At 42.3% G+C, this 23,500-nt stretch overlaps 1 protein-coding gene across 2 annotated transcripts in view; it reads right to left on the bottom strand.

Moving 5' to 3' along the window:
• LOC137876283 (rho GTPase-activating protein 26-like) overlaps positions 1–23,500 on the bottom strand; it is a 76,820-nt gene extending 53,320 nt beyond the window's left edge. For both annotated transcript variants that reach the window (XM_068715726.1, XM_068715725.1), the window contains exon 1: positions 22,806–23,500. In XM_068715726.1, coding sequence (XP_068571827.1) covers positions 22,806–22,959 — 154 coding nt within the window. In that variant the 5' untranslated portion in view covers positions 22,960–23,500. The remainder of the gene's footprint in view (positions 1–22,805) is intronic.

Genomic DNA, 23,500 nt, shown 5'->3' with positions numbered 1-23,500 from the left:
CAGCCACAACGCAAGCATGGCTAAAATGAATATTAGTGAATGCCGGACAAAAAGGATGCACTACATGGCAGCACTGCCTGAAACATAATGAAGGAAGATTTCCTAATAAAACTGCTAAAAGTAGTGATGAAACATTAGTAACTTATTTGATGTATTTGTAATGACAATGTGCAGGAGACAATGCATTCGATCGTATACAGGAATTAACAGGAATTCTTCTAGTTTTATATTCACAAGAGCAAAAGGTAACATACTGGAGATCATGTCCATATTTGTACAGTATGTAAATCTATCAGAAGGTTCAAGGTGATTTCAGATACAGAACAGCCTTTTATTGGCCACATAGCTCCACTTCCTATTACCAGCATGGTGCCCATAGATGTGTGCTTTAGGGCAAACCGAAACATACTCCAGCTCTTCCACTATAGCCGTCTCAGAAGACAAAATGTTAAAAGACACACGCACATCTGTGCACACACACACACACACACACACACACACACACACACACACACACACACACACACACACGCTCGGTTTCTACATACCTCTCAATCACGCACTAATTGTCGCCACTTGTATAAATATTCCGGCCGGTGGTTTCACTACGGTCTGACACACAGACCCCCCACCAGCCAAATGCCAGCTATTCACTCTCAGTTGTATTTGTAACACACGTTTAAATCACAGATGGCAATAAAGAAGGAAATGGAGAAATATTAAAGCCCCAATTTAGTGCTTCAATCTGACACCGGTTTAAAATATTTGCCCACATTTTAAAAACAGTGAATGGAACCATACAACTGTTAGCGTTTCAGTACATTAAGTAACGTTTATGTCATTTGTTTTAGTGAACTGGATCAAGCACAAAGTCCTTGATTGGGGTTCTTCAGCTTAGATCTTCAAATTTGTATAAACCTTCAATTTCATAAATCCTAAAAGATGTTTAACGCGGTGCCAAATATGTTTCGTTTAAATGTCCGAGACCATGAACAGATTACGAACATTCGTTTTTATATTTACTAGGATAATGTTGTGAAAACCTTTGTGTGTTTGCCAACAGTGCTCTGTGGACCATAAACACCGCTAAGCTGTGATGGAACTCCCTCGCATGTGGGACTCATGACAGTAAACACACACACACACACACACACACACACACACACACACACACACACACACACACACACACACACACACAGACAGAGGCACTAACAGGGGAACACACTGGTCCGCATTTGGAACCACTTATAAAAGCAAACATGGGCCAACACATGACACAGCACTGGGGTTGACAAAGCAGACCCCGCGTACAAACACACACTGGAAACACTCCCTTTGTCTGTCTCAGCAGATGGCTTTCATCACATCTGAATGTGTCAGTGCAGCAACTGACGGGACAAGTGTTTGTGTGCATAAGAGTGTGTGTGTGTGTGTGTGTGTGTGTGTGTGTGTACTGTAAAAGTTTACTGTAATTCACCAAGAACAGTCAGGAGCTTTTATTTTTCCCCATGCAGCAGGTCCGACCTTTATACGGAGCTAAACAATCTAAAAACAACGCACACACACACATATATACACACACACACACACACACACACACACACACACACACACACACACACACACACACATATACACACACACACACACACACACACACACACACACACACACACTAACAGTACACACACACACCCTGCTTGCATCTTCATTCCTGTTTAATGAGTGTCAAACATGCCCATCCCATGGAGGAATCCCATGGAAGAAAAGCACAGAAAAACAAGATGAAATCCAGCTTTGTGCTCGTTTATGATAGCTTTTTTCTCTGTTAGAGTACTTTGCTCATCAGAAAGTGGCTGAATGGTGGTCGGAGGCCAACAAAGTGATTAACAATGGCTAAATGAAGCCTGGCAACAAAAAGAAGCGAACAATGACACACGGAGTCCTGACTAGAATGAACTGAGAGCTCGGTGGTGGAGAGGGGGGGGGGGGGGCAGCAAGAGCTGGGGGAGGGGGGGGGGGAGAGGAAGACAGTCATATAGTTTTAGTGAGGGACGGAAGGGAACTGAGCTGAGAAACAGCTGTAGAAGAAGAGATGATGTGAGCTGGCTGTATTCAAAGCATCAGAATAAAGAAAGAGATATCTAGGGGGGGTATATTAAGAAAAGAGAAGCATGGAGGAAATTAGACATTTTTTACAGATATTGATGATGGTTCCTCAAACAGTTTTTCTTCCCCCAAAACAGTCTAAATTTAAAAAACGTACATTTTTTACACAATTTACAATTATATAAAATGAGAAAAGCAGCATATTCTCATATTTCAGAACCAACAAATGACACTGTGGCAGTTGATTGTATATCTGAATTGTGTCTAAGCGTTCAAATAACTAATTGTTTCAGCACTACGACCAAATCCTACCTGCATTTAAAATCCAGTATCGGTCGTGAAAGTCAGATGTTTGTATCTTCACCGACACAATGACACATCGAGCATCCAAACACTCTCCAGTGTCTGTGGCTCAAATTGCATTACCGACTATATAACGGTATAATTGACACTAATAGTTGGAAATGATCTTTGTAGCTTTGGGACTAAAGAGAGAGAGAAACACTGTACATCATTGAGGCTTTTCACGTCCTCCCTCCTCTTGTCCTGGGCCACATAGCTGTCGTATCCTAGCAACAGGCACAAAGAAGCCGGGCCACGACCAGGAGCAGGAAGTTCAGTACCTCGGTCTGTTTTTCAAGCCTCTCATACAGTATATACTGTATCTCTCTGTCTATGTCTGAAAGAAATAAAGATGACAATCTTTTTCTCTCACTTTTTTTATTTGTCACTTTTTTTACGCTCCCCCCCTCTTCCCCCTCTCTCCCCCCTCTCCCTCCCTCGCTCACTCTCCGTAACCCTCTTTCAACCTCTCTCCCGCTCTGATTCTGGCACTGCCACGCCTGTTGCTGACACAGCGAACAGAGACAACCGGGGAGGTTTTCCTCCCTCTCTCTTTTTTTTTTTTTTTTTTTGAAAAAGGGCTTCTGTGGGGTGAAATCATCCGGTGAAACGCCGGCTGCTGCTGGAAAAATCCACAGCAGGAATGTGGGACAATCTGACTTGGAATCCAAGCCGAGGACACAGACCCAGAAATGCCCTGCTCTGGCTAGAAACTGACCTCATAATTTAAAGGAAAACAGCAACTCTTTTGGCCCGTCTTATAACATTCTTGTAAAGTGAGGAGAACTGAGATACCACAAGTATCCACGCGTACCCAGTAGCATTTCCTCTAGAGCTTTATTTGTAATGTTGAGATCCACCACAGACATTAGAATAAGAAGAAAGGTGAAGATTTAATGCAAAGTAAATCCAGATTATTGATACATTATCCGTTTCTGAACCGTTTCAGGTGAGCATCCACTGTGTACAGATTGTAGGCTGCACACAGTCACAACTTCTGTCACTTTGTAGTGTTTTTATGTTGTTTATGAAACCTCTGTTATCTATATTAAATACTCTTATGTAAAGTCTTCTTATCTCGTCACAGATGAACTTACTTGAGCTGAAAGTCAATGAATAGATTTCGTCAAATCAACAGAAAATTAATCAGCAATTAGCTAATGACAATAATATTTGATGCAGTGCTTAAAATGACCACTGGTCCAATACGTCCCAAAACCACTCATCTAATAGCATTCCCCCGATGTGATGACGATGGCCGAGCCCAGGCGTCCGCTCCAAAACAGGAAATGTAAGAGAATATACGACCTTCCCTTTACGACTGACGGCAGGTGAGAGAACATGGGATGCTATAGAAGAAACACACACACACCGCGCATACACTATCAGAGACGAGGTGTGAGAAGGAAACAAGAGCCAGAGGGTGACGGACTACATTTCCTTCTGTTGTGGCTTGTTGTAGTTGTTCGGAGCTGCCTGGGAGACTTTTGTTGTCCCACTTGAGGTCATCGCTGGTACAAGACAAAGCAAATGCCATTCCAACACAAACAGTGGAAAAAGAACATTCTGTCTTTATGTCAAGAGGTTGCGAATAAATCATACTGAAGCAACAATGCCGAGGCAAATTTGTTCACACTTTTTTCCGTCAGCTTTGCCCAAAAAACTGTCTCATCAGAATGCAGCGTTCTCAAATGATGAACCAACTACTTGTATCTCGACTTGTAGCTAAGCGTCTCATGCAAACAGCTCAACGCAGCGTTCAAGCAGCATTTAACAGTAAAAGGACTGTTGAGCACATGATGGATCCGACCAGTATGGCAAGAGTGATGATCGGAGAAAGAGAGAGGAGAGGAGAGAGGCTGGAAACCACACTAACCAGATTAGAGCCAGTCTCCAAATAGCCCTTCGTCCACTTCCTCCCCTATGGCCGACACAAACCTGACCTCTGTTACAGACGGCAACGCAAACATCCAGCGAAAACACTGCCTCCAACCTGAGAGCTTAACCTTGTAAGCTCGCTTATACTACGGGCATCGTTTGCTGCTGGTTACTTAGCCAAATTGCATTCAATAATGGACCTAAAAATGTTAGATTTGTGAGTGTGGTGTTGGCGAAAACAATTTTACAGAGCGTTTTTCCAATGGAATTATCTTTAAATGTCTATATATCAACAATTCACCACCTATCCCGATAACTCAACAATTATCGTAATTCAACACGGTTCTAAAGCGGCTAGGGTATGAGTTCTATCGGGGCCTGCATTGGTAAATAAAAAGTACAGGAAGACGTCAAGTTTCAATGAAGGCCTCAAACACCGCTGAAATCTGATGACCTACTCAGGAAATGTTGACGCAGCATTGACCTACATAAGTGGAATGTATACAACTATAATAGCTATTATGTCTGCCATGCCATGTCTTAAAGACATTGTTAACGGAGTAGGCTAGTCTTTAGATGTCAGCTCTTCAGCGTGGCAACTTTCCTTCTATGGATGCCAACTTCACTTGCAGCCGGATGCTTGGATGAAATGCCAGTGAATTAGCTGCCAGCATGCTGCCTGAGTGCCAGTGGTGACTGTATTGAAGATGTTCTGTAAGGATGCCAGTCTTCTCCGTCTAAGATCACACGGGGCAGGACAGCAGCTCTGAACACGGTTTCTGTGGGACATTAACCAGGAAATAAATCAGCAGTCTCTAACCGGATTGGCTGAAATCCTCCCTGACCTCATTCCTCCAACTCTTCAGGGACGGACAGAGGAAAGGATTAGGAGAGACGCCAAAAAAAAAAAGAGTGAAAGTAACAACTTAATGCAGAAATGGGAAGCAGTGGTTATCAACTTTAACTTGTGAATAAAAATGATCATTTGTATTTTGATTGTTGTCAAGGTCGTCTTATCTAACCACTGTGACGGATAAATCATTAGAAACCCTGCCAAACTTTACTCTTTATTTAAACAATTCAATTAATTGATTAAAAATGTACGTGCACTTGCAGCTGTAAATATTTTGTCAAGATACTCGTACACACAGTGCAGTTTGCTATGTCGTAGTGCTACATCTGTGCATGTTGTTCATACTTAAACGTTTTCCCAGGATTACAGTGGCCACTCTCTCTACTTTCTTTGTCGTAGCTCTGGGAAGTTTGAAACAGGAAGTGCCAAACAAGACCAGGAAGAGGAAGTGGGTTCTCGATCTATACTGTTTTCCAGCCAGAAAAACTCAACCCTAACGCTGACATGGGAACATTCTGCTTTATTATAGCACAGGAAATATCACATGGACTGTGTTGTCGAATGTTTATTTAGAATGAATACTGAACGGGTTGTTTCATTCTCAGCTTATAAATGACTAATCTGGCTGTTGAACTGATGACCGATTAGCTTTCTGACAACATGTAAATTATCTTAACAACTGCAGTAATTGTAAAATAATATTTCATGTCAAATGATTATTGTCAAAACCACAAAGATATTCAGTTTACAACAATATAGAAACGAGGAAATCGAGAAATTCTCACATTTTTGAAGAGCAAGACACAGCAAAAAAAATTCATCAAGAATCAATTATCAATACTGCTGACAATTCATTTTCTGACAATCAACTAACTTGTTCAGCCCTAACTGATATATGCTTGCAACTAAGGGTTGCACAATATAATGGATATAACTTGTACAGTTAATTCAATTGCAGAATGCATTATTTAAAAATAAGCAAAAGAACAAAAACTGATCACATTTACTATTAGATTTATTTCTAAAATGTATAATGCACATTAACATAGAACACAAACTCAAACCCACCACAAAATGAAAAGACAAAGCCTGGATCTGCTGAATGAAAACATGGGCTGGAAATATAACCAAAGCTGTTTGCATAAAACAGAAAACGAACTGTGATCCGTCAGTGAAGTGAGTCTAAATGGCCACATGGCAACCTTTAACTTGGCCAAGGATCAGTTATCCACTGAGCAGATACAGACAAGTCATCTTGTTGTGTTTCCAATGCCATCTGACATTGGCCAGCCAGCCTAGCAACACTGCCCCCCCCCCGCCTGGGGGATTTGCGGCCGAGTGGCTGCCGCTCGGTGGCTTGTCAGTTTAAGTCCTTCCTCTGAGGCCAGCGTGACACAGAGAGACACAGAGATAAGAGGGACACGAAAGATGACAGGGTTAGAGGTTGAAAACAGAGCAAGACAACGACTGAAATGCCACCATGATAATGCGCTCCCACAGAATTTGGGAGGGACAAGCTGGAAGTTGAGCTTTGAAGACATGACATATGCTTTTTGGCTTGAGGCAGCATAGTAATGAATTACAAATTCCATCCTCCTTTCTGTCGTTTGGGCAGGTTCATGACCCGCAAATGTCTGTCTTGACTTTACGAGTTGACAGCAAAATGGCTGGTATTCCAACGATCGAGCATTTCAGGCACTACTGCCTCATCCTGATTGCAGCAAAACATGCTATATTCCAAAATACTGCACAGTGAAACCAATACACATTACGTAAGGAGAGATTTAACTTCCAATCGTATGACAGTAGCTGGATTGTTTTGACCATCAGAAGCTGTAGATAGATATTTCTTAGCAGAATAAAGAAATGTATGTCATTTAGCAGCCATGTATGAACACATTTGTTGATTGTTTAGTGGAGCTGGATTTCTGAGTAAATTAGTCATTTCTCAGTAAATTATTAAACTATTCAAGGTATGTTAAACTGTAAACGTTGAATGCTGCAACCTAAATAGACTAAAGTGCAAACTCTGAAGTTGTTGGCGCAAATAAAGCAATCACCTGCCCTTATCTTTATAAAATGACATGTAACCCATTATAATGGCATCACAAAGAATTACCCCAAAAAGTCTTCAGTGTCACTATGTGAAATCATACTGGAGAACCTACAAGAGACAAGGGACTGGTTTACAGAGAAGCTAAAAGGGGAATTTCACTCAACTTACCATTTCAACATGTAATTCTCTGGTGAAGAACAGACTAATCAATAGACACTTAAAACAACGTGAATAACTCCAATCAGCTGTAAGTCAGATAAAGAGTCCAACATGTGATGGTCTGTTGACAGTTGATGGGAAACTGACTTTGTGGGAGCTGCAGCTTACAGCGAGACAAATGAGCTTTACATTATTGTGGTTTCGGTGTTTCAGTTGTGGGCCAGAAAATGTGCTTTTATCACCATATGAGCCTCTGCAGTTCCTGCGGTGAGCTTTTGATTTCCATTGGCCGTCTCTCAATGTGACATTGTGACTTCCATTCATTGTTTTAATACCGCTTACTCCTTCTATTCTATTTATTTACATTCTGTCAGAGCCTTGCTTGGCCTGTGTCCTCATTTTCCTTTTCAAAAAGGAAGCCACAACAAAACAACCCTCTTTTGGAAATATTCTGTAAGTTTATTTAAGGGTCTAAATTTAGTGTGGAGAAGAATTTGCTTTGTTCAAACTCCACACGTAATTAGAATTTTGTTTCCTCGTCCATTACTTTTTGTTAGCGCATTTAACACCGTTAGCTGTGAGCCGATGCAAACATGTTTTCAATATTCAATTCTGTCCCACATGACAGCAGAATATATACTTCCATATCTTAGTGCAGGCAGTAATTGTACCACCTATGCTTAATGAGACACCACTTATTCAGATATCTGGTGTGTTTGCCTGAATGCATAATGAACCAACAGCTCTTGACATTCAGCTGTCCTCGAATAAAACCTGCATAAAGTTCACAGAAATTTGGGTTGAGATTTAAGTGTATTGTTCAAATGCCACTGTCAATACAAGGGATATGAATCCAAAATCACAAACAATCAGTACAGCATATGCATCCAATATTCTTAAGGAAAAATACCCTAAAACTCTTCAGGCATAGATCAAAAACTATATATGTTTGCAGATTAAAGAACATTTCATTATTTAATATAAAAGAAGATGGTTTTAACATTCACTTGTATTGAAATAGCCCATCACTGTTAGGGTAAATGATACACACACACACTGTAAATACTGCAGAACACTGCGTGTCTTTTTTGGTTCCAGAAATTGTGACATGCCTGACTTCCTGATTCAAGTGGGCAGAGTTAACAGTGCAGGGAGTTCTAATTAGAATTTACCCCAGATGTTCATTGATCACATCTTCAACATGCAGGTGAGACAACCTTGAACCCTGCAGAAGCAGAACCACACATCCCCCCCTGAAGTCTGGCCTTGAGTGGAGCTTGGACTAAGAATCATCCCACCTGACCTCACCAACTCCCCATAACTCTCTCAGAATAGCGGCCTCCCAAAAATAATCCTTGATCCCTCACTGGCCCATGAAGTGGCCTTCCATAAATCCCCAAACAGAGAGGGAGGATATTCTAGTGTGAAAGCGTTTGAAAGAAGTGTTCGCACAAGGTTCAATGTGACCTAAAGAAGAGGCACACCACACTTTCCCTTCATCACTTTGTCATTTCTATATTTTACAAATCACATCATGAAATTGACCTGACAGTTAAAACCTCTCACCCTCAACCAGAAGCCACCCAATAAACGGTCTGTGTTTGTGATAACTTCCCACAGAGATGGACATAAATCCCTGCCCCCCCCCCCCCCAAACTCACTCCTCTCCCACCTACACCACCCTAACCCCCCTGCTCTCCAGCATTAATCTTGGCTTGTCCTCCTGACCCTGAGTCCCATCAGCGTCCCTGCACGATGTGATCAGGACCAAAGGGCAGAGTATGAAGATCTGAAATACAGCTCTCAAAATCCTAAGTGAATAAATAAGTAGAGATTCTCTCACCCTCTAGACCAAAGCCAGACCCAGACTTTAGACCAAGCCAACCAAATTATCCCCAACAATGACACCAGACGCATGAAAACCGAGGATAAAGCGAGTGCACACACACCTACCAGATTACCCCCACTAAGCCTGAGTTTTGGCTAGCTTTGCACCAGGACACCCGCCCCCAACACCACCCCTGCATGTGTGTGTGTGTGTGTGTGTGTGTGTGTGTGTGTGTGTGTGTGTGTGTGTGTGTACAGTATGCACGTCAAATGTGTGAGGGTGTGATAAAGAGCAAAGCATAAAAAGGAAGAGAGAGCCGTAACCTGGGGATTAAATATTCTTAGCGGGGGGTTATTTTTGGAGCAGGATGGGAGCCTAACGCAGACACGCACACTGTTAAATACAAACACACACACACACACACACACACACACACACTTCCTCGCTCTCCATGCCAGTGGTCTGTGGTTTGTTTGGGTTGGCTCTGGGCAGCAATGGAGTCGAGTCTTCCCCTCAGCCCACCCCTGCACTGATATACACAGATACAGAGTGAGGAGAACATTTTATGTTTCTATCTTACTATGACCTATCAACATCAATAAGGGGAAAATTGATTGGGGCAGAGATATATATATATATATTTTTTATATATATATATATATATATATATATATATATATATATATATATATATATATATGATGGATGAAGTAAGAGTATAACCAAAGTAGAACTGTTAATTTAACTTAAGAAGATGCAAAAGTTGGATCTAATCTAAAAGACAGAAATGTCACAATCAAATGAGCAAATTGAAACTATATTCTGACCCTGTTGTGCTTTATTGGCTTATCATTCTTTGCAAATTATTCCACAACTTGTCATGTCGCTGCGGCTCGTGTATGAAACAATATATAAATATTATGTAGTGTTTGTTTATAGGGCATTGGCGATTGCTTTAAGCAGTCAAATAAAGTTATCAAATACAACAGTAAAGGGTTAATTAATGTAGGCGGGCTCCACCTGGAGGTAGGTGAAAGGGCAGATTCCTCGATTTACAAATGAGTCGTATTGTGATTGGATTAAACCCTCAGCAGGCTGGTCTGAGCTGGAGCTACTATTTGACTGCAGAAACAACGTGGCTGCTTTCCTGCAGGGATAACGGGCGTCTGTCGGTTTGACAGGTCGCATTCATCAGACAGCTTCCTGCTGCTGGAAGTACGCCTGATGAGAGTGGTGTGATGGAACCAAAAGAGTGAACGTGATCAAACTAAAACAAATGAGAGGCTAAAAAAAACTTCATGCGGCTTTATCACTGCAAGTGACCCTTGTTTTTATTCATGCCCGTCTTTCAAGGCAACAAAAATACTGGTAGCCAATAGACACCTTTCCCCTGTAGCTAAAGAATAAATGGGCTAAGCTCATCTGTACCGTAGTTTGCACAACCACATGTTGAGTCGGGTCCACTTCACTGCCATGAAAGCTGACTTTGCACCACCTTTTTTTCTGCATACAGTCGGTTAACAATGCTGCATCTCTTTCACCATAAAACAGGTCTTTCTTCACTTGCTCTCCTTTGTTGTTGCAGTTTTCATCTATGTGCATCCAAGCCCAAGACTGCTGACTCTCCACTACAGCAGGACAGCAATAGGTAGAGAGAGGGCACGCCTCAGCTCGGGTGTTCAATAATTCAGTGCATCCACTCCTTTTTGAGACCATTTTGCATTCATCTAGACAGACAGTACATACAGTATATTACCATAACATTTCTATTTATTTATTAATGTTTTATTTGGTAGGGTTGGATACAATATACATAGACAAAGTGAAAACAGCTATCCGACGCATTATCATAGTATTCATAGTGGATGCTAATCTGCAACATTTCGAACAGTGAGGTAAAAAGAAGGTTTGACAGACTACAGGGAGAGCACATATCAAAAACATTATGAAAAACAAGAAGAAACAGAAAATGTCTGGCTGGGTGCGATCACACATGGAAATAAACTTTTCAATGTGTGTGTCTCAGAATCAGAGATGCTATGAACAACAGTCAATTTCACTGCTCACATCAATACACTAGCGTACTGTGTTTGCTTCGGACTGATGCCCGCTATGATTACTTTACCACAGTTGGGGTTTGCTTATGTCTCGTTGTTATAAAAATAACACAACCTCTGGCAAAACGCATCACGAGGCCTGGCCAGCAAACGGTCATGTCTGCCATGGTACAAAATGAAATTAGGGGAGCGATGGAGAGTCAGAGGCTCCTGCAGTTCATTTAAAGGGGACACATCATGCTCCTTTTAGGGTTTTAGTGGCTGTCACTTTAAGCCCTCCTCCCAAAAAAACCCAGTCTGCTCTGACTGGCTTGCGAGAAAAACACGGTGCAACTTTGCAAAGGTAGTTCTTAAGCTGTGGGTGGAGATGCTCAGATGGCGGTGTTTTCTAATGAGCCTGAGTCAATGAACGGGACAAGAGGAAGGGGAGATAAATCTGAACAGCTCGTTGAATCACATGTTTTCTGACCATGGCAGCCCACGAAAAACTGACCTCATTTCACAGTTTGTGGGTTGGTAGACACGCCAGATACTGAAAAAGTTTCAGAATTCCCCTTTAATACACCTTCACTCCTCCGCTACGTCATTCAGTCCGGTTCCTCTGCAAGCACTTATCCTATTTTAATAACGCGAAACAGAGATGCACCAGGAAGAGAAACAGGATGAGAGCGGCTGGAGGAAAGAAGAAGGCTAACGGGCATTTCCATGTCAGATTGACAAAAGGATACGAGGAGGGACACAAGGATGAGAAAAAGAAGGGCAATGAGGATGAGGTCAAAATGTGGAAATGTGTGTGTATGAGGAAAAGGAAGGGGAAAGCAAGAGGAAGAGGAGGAGAAGGGGAAAGGAGAATCATTGTTTTGGAAGGTCAACATTCTCCTTCAGTGCCAGTCTGGCCGAACACAATGAGAGCCTGAAAGACTTCTTTGCCTTTCATTCACGACTTGTTTAAAGTATCCTGATAGCAGATTACGCTGCGATAAAAAAGCCTGCTCAAGGTGAAGAGTGGGAATGTTGATGCACGACATGGCTATATTACCCGCTTTAACAGTGTGCCGCAATGTCTTTATCGAAAACATTTCTGGAGGGCTGGTGAAGGAAAGTAGAGTCACACTTTTCTATAATACAACAACACGATCTCATGCTGGTAAAGAACGGAGAGAGGGATGCAATGTGTTTGTCGGTAAGGAAGATAAAACATGTTGAGGATATGAAGTCGGTTTAATTCAGAAAAAAAACTGTTCCCTGAAAAGGACCTAGAAGTGAACATGAAGCTTCCTGATAAGTACAGTCATAGATCATGTTTCTAAAAAACCCATGAAATGTGAGAATGTTCCACACGGATCATTTCTCATCTACAAACAAACTCGTGACCGTCCTTGATCACCGTGTGAAGGAAGGCTGTGGGTTCCCCTTTCCCCTGAAGTTACCATGTTATTTGTTTCCTTAAACACAACTATGAATCGGTTTGTTACAGAATCAGACGGTGATCTTTATCATCAGGCTTTAAACTCAAAAAAACACCAAGAGCTCAATAAGGAGAGATTCAACAAAAAGGGAGGATTGTGGCGCAAACCGCAATCTTACAACCCATTGAGACCAAATATACAGTAACTCATGAGCTCTCTCACATCAGTTTGAATCTTCTGATACTTCTGTTTATTCTAGGAATATCTTAGAAGCTATCTCTGTTGGGGATGTAAAATCATAATGTGTAAAGAATCGTTTAACTATAGCGGTCAAATAAGTGACATGAAGTAAAAATATAAAAATATTTCTCTCTGAATTGTAGTGAGGTAGTAGAATGGACTGACATGAAAGTAAGGTACAAGTACCTGAAATTGATACTTAAGTGCGGTACTTAATGATAGTACTTGAATAAATGAAACCAGCATAATGTCAAGTGCCCAGATGCGTTTCCCCCTTCATGCCCACAAGAAAGTGAGCTTTTCAGAACACTGAAACCCTGGAGCTCGACATAAAATCTGAGTCACTCCTTAAACCCGACAAAGAGGGCTTGTCCTCTCCTGTATTAAAGACAGTATCGTCCCTGCTGGACAAAAAAAACAACCTGCGTTCTAACCTCCGGACTTGTAACGCTCGCTCTTCTCCCTTTGCTCTGACTCACTTTAAGAGCTTTGATGTGGGAGGAAAATAGCTATTTTATCAACAACATGTGTCAGCATGCGTGTGGATACACGTGTGTGAGAGTATGCGTGTGCGTTTGTGTATTTCTGCCTGATTTAAGCCACACCTGTCAGGCCAAAATCACCTACTGTAAGTGTTCCTGGTAACGCTTTTGAGCAGCTTTTTCTTTAGTAGTCTAAGGTTTCTTATGGAGCAACTCAGAGCCGCACCTCGACTCCACCGCGGCCTGAGAGTTTCTAGTTCATCGTCTCACACACACACACACACACACACCTTGAATTCGGGACTGACAGCTCAACGCTGCAGGCTGAAAGGAGTTAAAGATAACCTTTAGCTGAAAGTTCATATAAATCTCACTGTCTTCCTCTGACATTTGTTCCCCTACAGGATAGAAAGAAGAAAAAAAAAACATGGTATTTAATAATTAACCTTAGTCAGGAGCTTCTTGTTTGGGAAAGCTGGACATTATTACATTGAAACATGCCTTCAGCAAACAAAGTCATTCAGATCTTGTGACACTTTACGGTAAGCAGCACTATCCAGCTGGCAGGTGTGGCACTGAAAATGAGGCTCATTGCCACTAAAGTTAACCAATAAGAGAAAAGTGCCTTTGATTATAGTTCAGATCTACAGAGACAACACTCACACAAGCACATGGATGTACTCAGACACACACACACACACACACACACACACACACACACACACACACACACAGTATGTAACCTCTGACTCTTCCTGGTGGCCTACAGGCAGTGACATTAAAACACATCTCAAAGCGTTTCCTGAAGCTATATTTCATTCAAATTCTCAATAAAATGAGTTCAGACTTGTAGCCAGCCAGCCAGCCAGCTTCTTTTTCATGTTTATCAGCTGCATTAGGTGCAGATCAAGCGTGAAACACGATTCTCTGTGTCCAAGTTGTCGTTCATTTTGAAGTGGCTGGAACTTGAAATGAAAGCTCCATCATGCTGCTGTTCTTTTGTCGTACAGGAGGACCAGGGTGGGGGGGGCGATAATCCACCACCCTCCAGCTGCTGTTGAAACAGCTCCATTTAAACAATTTGTGATTATCACCTCCTGCAGTAAAAGCCTGGTTTTTAAGCAGCTGGGAAACGCACAGCTGTCTCTTTTACGACCGCACAGCAGCGATCAGGTAGCCGTGTGCAGAGAAGTTACAGAGCATTCTTCAGAGTTCACTCTCCGTCCTCTCTTCCTGCTTCTTTTATAGTGCTTCATGATCTTAAGAGTACAGTAATGTGGTCAAATTCATGCGCAGCCAGAAAAACTGTGCTTGTCCCCAAGCGTCAAATTTACTCTTTTTGAGAAAAAAAAAAATTCTAAAACCAATCACATTTTGATATTTATCTGGTTTTACAGAACCATTTCTCTGTGTTGTAGTAACCAAGACCACCTAAACCAAGTCAAGACCAAGACCAGAGTGTATGGAGACCAATTCAAGACCAAGACCACACCAGTGCAAGTCCCACACTGCATGACACACCTACGATCTAATGTGGAACATTTAAACCATAGGCACTCCTCGAATTGATCTGAAAGATCCACATTCCACATGCAAGATTCCTCTTCATGCACCTCTTTTATTGCCATTCATGCTGTGTACGTATGAGTGTATGTGTGTATGTATGTATGTTCGTATGTCTTGATAAAATAATCAAAAGGCATGGCAGAGGTGAGTTTTAGGTATGGGGATTTTTCTTTGCTTCCCAGTAACGATGTCAGCAAATAAATCTCACAATGCAATTTATATAAATCCCTGCAGAGACCAAATAAAAATGCAGTTGAATCCGAGACGAGACCAAGGCCGATCCAGATTACTACAACGCTGACATTTCCATCTTAAAGGGAGAACAAGGCCGACAGCTGCAGCAATAAGAAGAAACTGAAGTTCAAGTCGAGAACATTCTTGAACCGAGTTGGTTTTCATTGGAATACAAGAGACGTTATATCACTTCAATGGCAGACTGCTTCATTTCATTCAATGAAGGGAAACTGCTCGGTCTGAGCTACACTGTAGCTTGTTAAGATGGGGGGGGGGGGGGCACAAAGTTCACACAGTCAGGTGGAACAAGGTGTCAGCCGGATAAAGTTACTAATGACTTTAAGTTACACAGACACATTTCATTCATCCACGGAAGTTTTTTTTTCCCTTAGATTGAATGTGATAACAACGTTCAACACTTACGCTGTTTTCATATCCATCTGCTTATTAAGAGGGAAAGTTTTCCTGCATTCACTTTGTATCTCAATTTAAAATGTGTACATATGAATAATGGACTTCTCAGTTAAATAGGATGCATCTTCTGGGGCCATTTTCTATTTCAATAACGATGATCAGCACTAGAGATCTTAAAATTGTCCCAGCGTTCTCCTCAGAGAGACCTGTAGCATTGTGGCCGAGCAGATATATAGCACGGGTCATCTGCATGTGTATGCATATTCAGAGGCACGCCACAGATGTCGCTTACAGTTCTGCAATTTACTTACTGCAAGTGTCAGAGGAGCATTTCCACCACTGGAAGGATGATGTGGTGCTTGTGCTGAAGCGTAAGAGATTCACATTGTGTGTGACTCCCACTTCCTCCTTTACAGTTTCATGTACTCTTAAATGTTGAATTATAATTAATTCATTGCTGTAGGGTATTAATAACGCCATGGTGTCATGAGAAGACAAACATTTCTTTTGCAGTTCCTCTTTCAGTTCCTCTGATGACCGTTTTTTTCTAGCTAACCCAGTAAATCTCTAAAATGTATTTTTGTATTTCTACATTCCTGTTTCAATTAATGTGCACTGAAACAATTTGAAGACGGCCTGAAGACATAGAGTTCACCACAACCAGTGGGGCAAGGGGTTGCATGAGTCAACATTAACACCTCTGAACCGCTGCAACAGGAACACCTGCTTCGAAAAGACGGAACAATGTCATCTTCACGGATGAATCTTTGTGGGCTATATCTGAGGTGGCATACCAGCAAAATAAGTCCCATATTGTCGTGAGAGAAATACGACCGTGCATCTAGAAGCTGAGTCAAAGTATCATGGCTGTGCTGTGTAACTAAATCAGCCCTCAAGCTAAAATATTTACCAGCTTCAGTCCAGGGCCAATAATGCTCCACATCAAGGATTCAGCTCATGAGATGAAGCGGTACACTGGCTACTTCTGTGGTCATTGTTATGAGCTATGCAAGTTTTTAGATCTATGTACGTAAATAAGCCACACATGCCATTTCTGCAACAAATCGCTTTTCTTAGAAGTGCATTTTAAATTCACTTTCAAGACCCGATTCTTCGCGATTTTTAACGAGCTTATTAATTATAGATGTGCCAGGCAAATAGCTGTTCCCAATGAATGCCACCAGCCGTGCAAGAGCAAACGACCGGTGCAAAACCCATGCATGAGGAGTTTAAGTGTGTGGCTGCCAAAGTCAAAATGTGTTGAGGCAAATTAGTCTTTTATTCTTATTTTTTTTAAAACCAGTGTTTCGCAACACATGACCAGAATTGTTCCAAAATTCTGAATCTGGGTGTTGGTGCTATTTCAGTTTTTTAATAAGGACAAATATATGTAATTTTGATCCAGTATGATGTTAGAAGTCAGTATTTGTGTGTGTGTGTGTGTGTGTGTGTGTGTGTGTGTGTGTGTGTGTGTGTGTGTGTGTGTGTGTGTGTGTGTGTGTGTGTGTGTGTGTGTGTGTGTCAGACAGTCTGCCCTGAAAAAAAAGCGAGGCAACAATGGCACCAGAGCTGGGCTGAGTCGTGCCCTAATTTCTTTCTCCTCCACGCTACATCACAGCTGGAGGAAGACCCCCCCCCCCCCCCCAACCCCCACTGTGCTGCACTGCAGTGGCAACACACACACACACACACACGTATATCTTCTTAGGAGCAGAAATGTTCTGGTATAATGGGAAACGCACATGCTGTATGTGCAGATCCAGAATATTAATAACTGTAAACAATGTGCAGCATGCATACACACACACACACACACACACACACACACACACACACTCCTTTCCTCTTTGTTCCTATGTGACGTCTGCAGAGGAATGCCTTCAGCCAGTGACACCCCGCCTCGCTTTTCTCTCCTCGCTTCTCTCCTCCTCCATCCTCTTCCCCTCCTCTTCTTCTCCTTCTTCTTCTCTTCGCAACCTAGATCGCTGTGCTCGAGTAGAAAATAAGGCCATGTGGGTTTTTTTTTTTAAACACCATTGTGAAAGACAACAACACCCCCACCTCCTCTTTTTTCTCTTTCTTTTGCCCCGTGGCACATACTCTTTCTTTGCGGTGGACCTTTTTAAACAGAGGGTTCCCTCCCTCCATCAGCCATAAGAGAATTAGTTATAGTGTGGTGTGCATTTGAGTGTGTGTGTGTGTGTGTGTGTGTGTGTGTGTGTGTGTGTGTGTGTGTGTGTGTGTGTGTGTCCCTCATCTATCAGCACAGTTGAGCCCCTGAGTGACTGCTATTACCCTTCTTATTACTCACCAGCAGCACAGTAGGTGGCTGCAGAAAAAACATAGACAGCAGGTAAAGAGAGAAGAAGATTGAAAGAGATATGGATTGAAACAGTGCAGGCGGTCCGTTGCAGGGAACTCCCACTTCTCCTTCTCTGGGACGTTTACAAACCCGCTCTCATAACCCGCGGCCTGTTTGAGGTTACTATAGGGGCAGTTAAGGGCCTGGAAACAAAGCCATTATCAAGACGGGGCTAATGGGCTAACGGGCTAATTGGCTAATGGGCGGAGGGCTGTTTTAACCAGTAACAAACCGCACACGACCAGCATACAAGCCTTTGATACATATACACACACTGTATTTTTTAGCACAGGACCACCAGTTTATTATGTCATTTTCATGTAGCAGTGGCTCTTGGAGAGTATATTTCATTTTGGGCTATGCTTATAAAAGTTTAGTTTCTCCAAAAGACTACATGCTTTGTTTTATTGGCTATTACATTAGGGCCAAAGTAGTCGCTAAAAAAATGTTACGATTCAGCCTGCCCATTTTTGTCCAGAGTAAACCAGAGACAGACTTCCTCGTCAAGCCGTATAGCTATTGATGAATTGAAAAAAAATCTTCTTCTTTTTTTTTTTTCTGCTTAAATCAACCTGTGTAGAATTCCTTAAAACCCTACATTTGACTTTTAACATCTTCTCAGGTTTAAACTAAATCTGAAACTAATAACTAGTAGCCCATGAGACGTCTTTTCAACGTGGTGTTCTGGTTTGAGATGGTATGTTTGACAAATGATTCGTTAGAGCACACATTTGTATTCTTGGGTCATCCACCATTTACTTCTCTGTCACTGCACATTGTGTCTGTTACTGTAACTTGTGTGTGTGTGTGTGTGTGTGTGTGTGTGTGTGTGTGTGTGTGTGTGTGTGTGTGTGTGTGTGTGTGTGTGTGTGTGTGTGTGTGTGTGTGTGCGCACAACTGTGCCTGACAATTTGATTATTACGTGTCTTAATCCAGGAAGCAGTGCTGTCAGTGCAGCGGACGATGACCTCATTGTGACAGCTGAGCGCTGGGACTCAAAGCCAGTAACAGGCATTGGATATGTACAGTCACAGGTTCTGGCATTGCTATAGTAGAGCAAACATTGATTTTTAAATGACAGATTACTACTCGCCTGCTTGACTTTTGGTTGAACTGTTAAGGAGTTTTGCAAGCTGACTCTGGTGCAAATCATCACAGTCTTAAAATCAGTCAGTATTTATAGGGAAAAAGTTACATAAATTACAATAATGCTGTCTTTTAAACAATTTATACCAATGAAACAGCTTAAAACGGATACAAAGAAAAATAGAACTGAACATTTGACAGTGTTAGTGATGGCTAACTGGTGGATTTAATGGTGGTAATATAAAACAAAACCTCTTTTTATATATTTACACCAATTAATCTACTCAAAATCTTACACTGAGTTTTGTTAATTAGCTCCATCTCCGGAAAGCTATCGAGTGAGTGCAACAGAAAACAGATCTGGTCGGCCATTCTTTCTGCAACATTACATAGTGAAGATGGTGATGTTTAGTGAAGAAAAAGAAGGGATGCATCAAGGTCAAGAGAGTCACACTCGCACACCTCACAACATACTCTCCTGAGCCAGGTGACAGGAAGGTCAAAAACAACTCCCACTGCTCCTTACACTTTGAGCTGAAAACATGGCGGCATCATGTGTCTGGCTCACACAAAGTGTCTAAACGCCGTGTCTCCTTTCCCCTCACAGCACCAGAGAATGCCGAGCTGCCAATTAGGGTTTGTTTGGCTGATTAAGTTGTGTCATGTTAGAGGTGGAGCAGAGAACCAAACATTTCTACAGGCTCGGTAATAACAAGCTAGATCTGCCCTTAAATGACATCTGGCGAACACACACACACACACACACACACATCTGTGTCTCTGTGTATATACGCTTGTGTTTCTGTGTGTGTGCATATGCATCTGCCTCTTAGTTTGTAAGAAAAGTACCATGAGTACTGATTCAGGGGAGACTTCGTGGTTCCCAAAGTCTATACCGAAGGCTTCACATTAAACTAACGCAGTCTTGAAGTAAATTCTACCTCCATGAAGGTCGTAATGCAGAGAGATTCAACTTCATGGTCACTGCAGAGTCTGCAGTTTTTGTTGAACTGTATTGCGTTATAAAGGCTGTTCCTATTATTGTGTCCAACCCATCCATATCATTGAGTGTACGCTAAATAACTGAAACACATCTTTCTGTTTCCGTACCTGATAAACTGGCGGCTGAGTGTTTGTATTGACACACTATATGTATGCAATGTTATATCGATATACAACATTATACAGTATATTCAATCATTTTTAAATACTGTGGGAATGTTCTAAATCTAAAATGAAAACAACTAACGAGTCAACACACCTCATCACATTGATACAAAACCTGTGTAACGCTATTTCTATAAAGCAGTCCTTTTACAACCAATAGCATTAAGAGAATTGGTATAAACTGTACACAACAATCACTGACTACAGTCATATTCATATCGTCTCACCATCTATATCATCGCATCGCCCAACCCCCCCATACAGATCATTACACTGCACTGGAAAAGCCCAGAGAAGGAAGCGACCTATCAACGGGCTTTCATTAAATCCACAGTGCAGCACTAGTTTCGGTCCTGAGCGGCATGTTGTAAATGTTTCACTTTCTCCTTCTGCGGTACCGTGCATGTAGTCGATACAACAGAACACGTGTGAAAGCTGTCAGGAGACTTTGATGTCTCTTCCTCCAGCAGCAATCAGTAACTAACGTAACGTTAGGGGGCTTCCCAGCGCAGTCACACGTCCTCTCAGTGCCTCAGGAGGAGCAGAGGAGGTGAGCTGAAAAGATGCAGCAGAGGAGATTTACAGCTGCACGGTGAACCTCAGAGTGCCGTTAGAAAAAGACCTTTCACAACGGATTCATCTCAGCAAAGGCACAACAACGCTGAGTAGCGCAGGTAGAAAAAGATTAAGTTGGAAAATCTGCTGACTTGCTCTTTTGTCAGGCGATGTTAAACCAAGCCCTGCTGAATGATTTCTAGATCTCACCTAAGGACAAAAGCAGAATTGTCTTCATAGTCACACATCAGCTGACGGAGCGTTGCGGTGAGCACTGAGCTGGTTCATACAGCTGATAACACAGGGGTGGAAAGTTCAGGTGAACCAGTAGGACTATCCAGGATCCGTCCATCTTTATACGAACGGTGTGAATGATACTCTATATACCTCGACACAAGAGAGTATCAGGACAACATGCAAACTAACATGCAAACGATATATAACACGTATAGAGTTTAAACTAGGGAAAAGACTGAAGAGTCTTTGGATAGCAACACAAATTCAATATCTAGATTTTTGACAGGGTGATGACATTTAAAAAAGCAGCTTTTAGTCCACATGACGGCAAGAATCCACCACCAAACATTTCTTCATTGATACAGATAATAAAAACATCAAAACATATTCAACTGTTCAACAGTCGAACACACGTCACTTTCATCTTGCCGGAGGATATTGAGTAGCAACTTTTAAGGACTGATCATCGAAAGGACGTTTGATCTCTACTTTTTCCATTTGCCGAGAGAGGTTTGGAAACTTGGGACACCTGGCCACTGCAGGGAAGTGTCGTCGTATTCTCAGAGGTTCGTATGATTTGGAGGGGGTTAAAAGGGGGAGCTCAGATTGTTTGAAGGAGGGGTAGTTTGAGGTGCTAATCCATAGTCGGCGCATTACCAAACTGCGGCCCTTTAGTTTGGAGAAACAAGGGGTGTACCGGTGTGGGAGCATAGCAATGTACGGCTGTGGATGGGGACAGAAGCTAAATGTAAAAAAAAAAAAAGATCAGTATTAGATTAAGTGTAGACACTATACCCTTGCTTGTCAGACAGCACAATGGAGAACTGAAGCCGTTATCAATGCACAGTAACGTCTGTGTCCTGCAAGGTTTCTTCTGTCATTGGAGTCTGGTGGCTATGAAGAGAGCACGGGTTACATTGCTTTACTTCTGTGTCTGTTTCTCCAGACCGTCACCATTTATATTTACTTACTTCAGAGAAATAAGTAAGAAGTTTCACATGTTATGTAAAACATCTTGCTTAAACGATTTAGTTCTGCACTCTTATGGATCCAGACAGAAACATTCCACAACCCCTAACTCCTGAACAGAATGGTATCTAGTGTTATCATACTTAAAGATACCCATTTGGATATTTATGTTGGAACCTACCCTTCCATTATTTAGCATCTCTGCTCATAACCCTGGTACCCACCTGTCCAGGTTTCTATTTACACCATCAGTTAAGTCACCTCCTCATGTCAAAGCTATTTCATAGGAGGGCCGTTCTGGTAGTTAAGCCCCTCATCAACATGAAACAACATGAAACAACATGAAACAACCATGTACCCCAGTATCAGTGTGAGTAGAACATGTACATGTGTGAGTAGAACACACCCTCCATCTCTCCCTCTCAATGCCCTACAATGTAAGCTGGAGGGAACAAATGTGCAGACAGCTTCAGGGATCACTCAAATTCACCCGCCTCGCCTCTTAACTTCTGAAATGTGCTTTATCAGTAACACACACACACACACACACACACACACACACACACACACACACACACACACACACAGAGTAAGCTTTTCATTCTGTGCCAATGTAATTGAGATAAGACTCCCAGAGTAGTCTCCTACACCTGAAGGCATCTCAACTTTATCAAAGCCTTCTGTCACACACACGCACACGCACACGCGCGCGCGCGCACACGCACACACACACACACACACACACACACACACACACACACACACACACACACACACACCTCTTTCCATCTCCACTTACTTTTTAAAGCCTGGATCAGCGCCTTGCCGTCTTTGATCAGCTCCTTGATGAACTTGTTGGTCTTGTCCAGCTCCAGCTCGTGGGACTTGAGTCGCTCCCTGAACTGCGGGCTGTCCAGGTAGCAGTCGCTGAACTCCAGAGCAGGTAGTCCCATCTTCTTCTTCTTCTTCTTCTTCGATACAACCTGGACGACCCGGCAAAAAGCTCCGAACAGGAGAAGGAGGAGGAACAAGAGGAGGAGGAGGGAGGAGACCCTGAGCTACTACTGCTGGGGCTTCTGCTGCTGCAAATGATGGAAAATCCAATTACAACATGTAAACAACGGGGCGCAGATGTGTCCGACAGCAATGGCTGGCTACATAACCTTGCTTTTCTTCACTTAAAAGCAAACACTCAAGTTGACACAAGCAGGAGTCCTGCTATTTATTTCAGGATGGCAGCAGCAGCAGCAGTCCGACTCGACATTCAATTAAAATGAAATAAAAAAGTCACAGCAGAGTTGGTGTTTGGTTGGAGGTTGGGAAGGAAAGACACTTGCTCAGGTAAACCGGTGCTGCAGTCTTCTCGACCAACTCATGGTGGACCAGACAGAGTCAACCCGGGGCGAGGAGGGAGGGAGGCGGCGAGAAAAACCAAAAGTAGCCTCGTTAATGTGGTGTCTTCCCTGGGCGGTTTTAAATGCACTGCTTCCCTCA

The sequence above is a fragment of the Cebidichthys violaceus genome, unplaced genomic scaffold (assembly GCF_023349555.1).
Source record: "Cebidichthys violaceus isolate CVI_PGR_0920_01 unplaced genomic scaffold, fCebVio1.0.p SCAF_20, whole genome shotgun sequence".
NCBI lineage: Eukaryota > Metazoa > Chordata > Actinopteri > Perciformes > Stichaeidae > Cebidichthys > Cebidichthys violaceus.
This window is presented reverse-complemented; position numbering and strand designations above follow the sequence as displayed.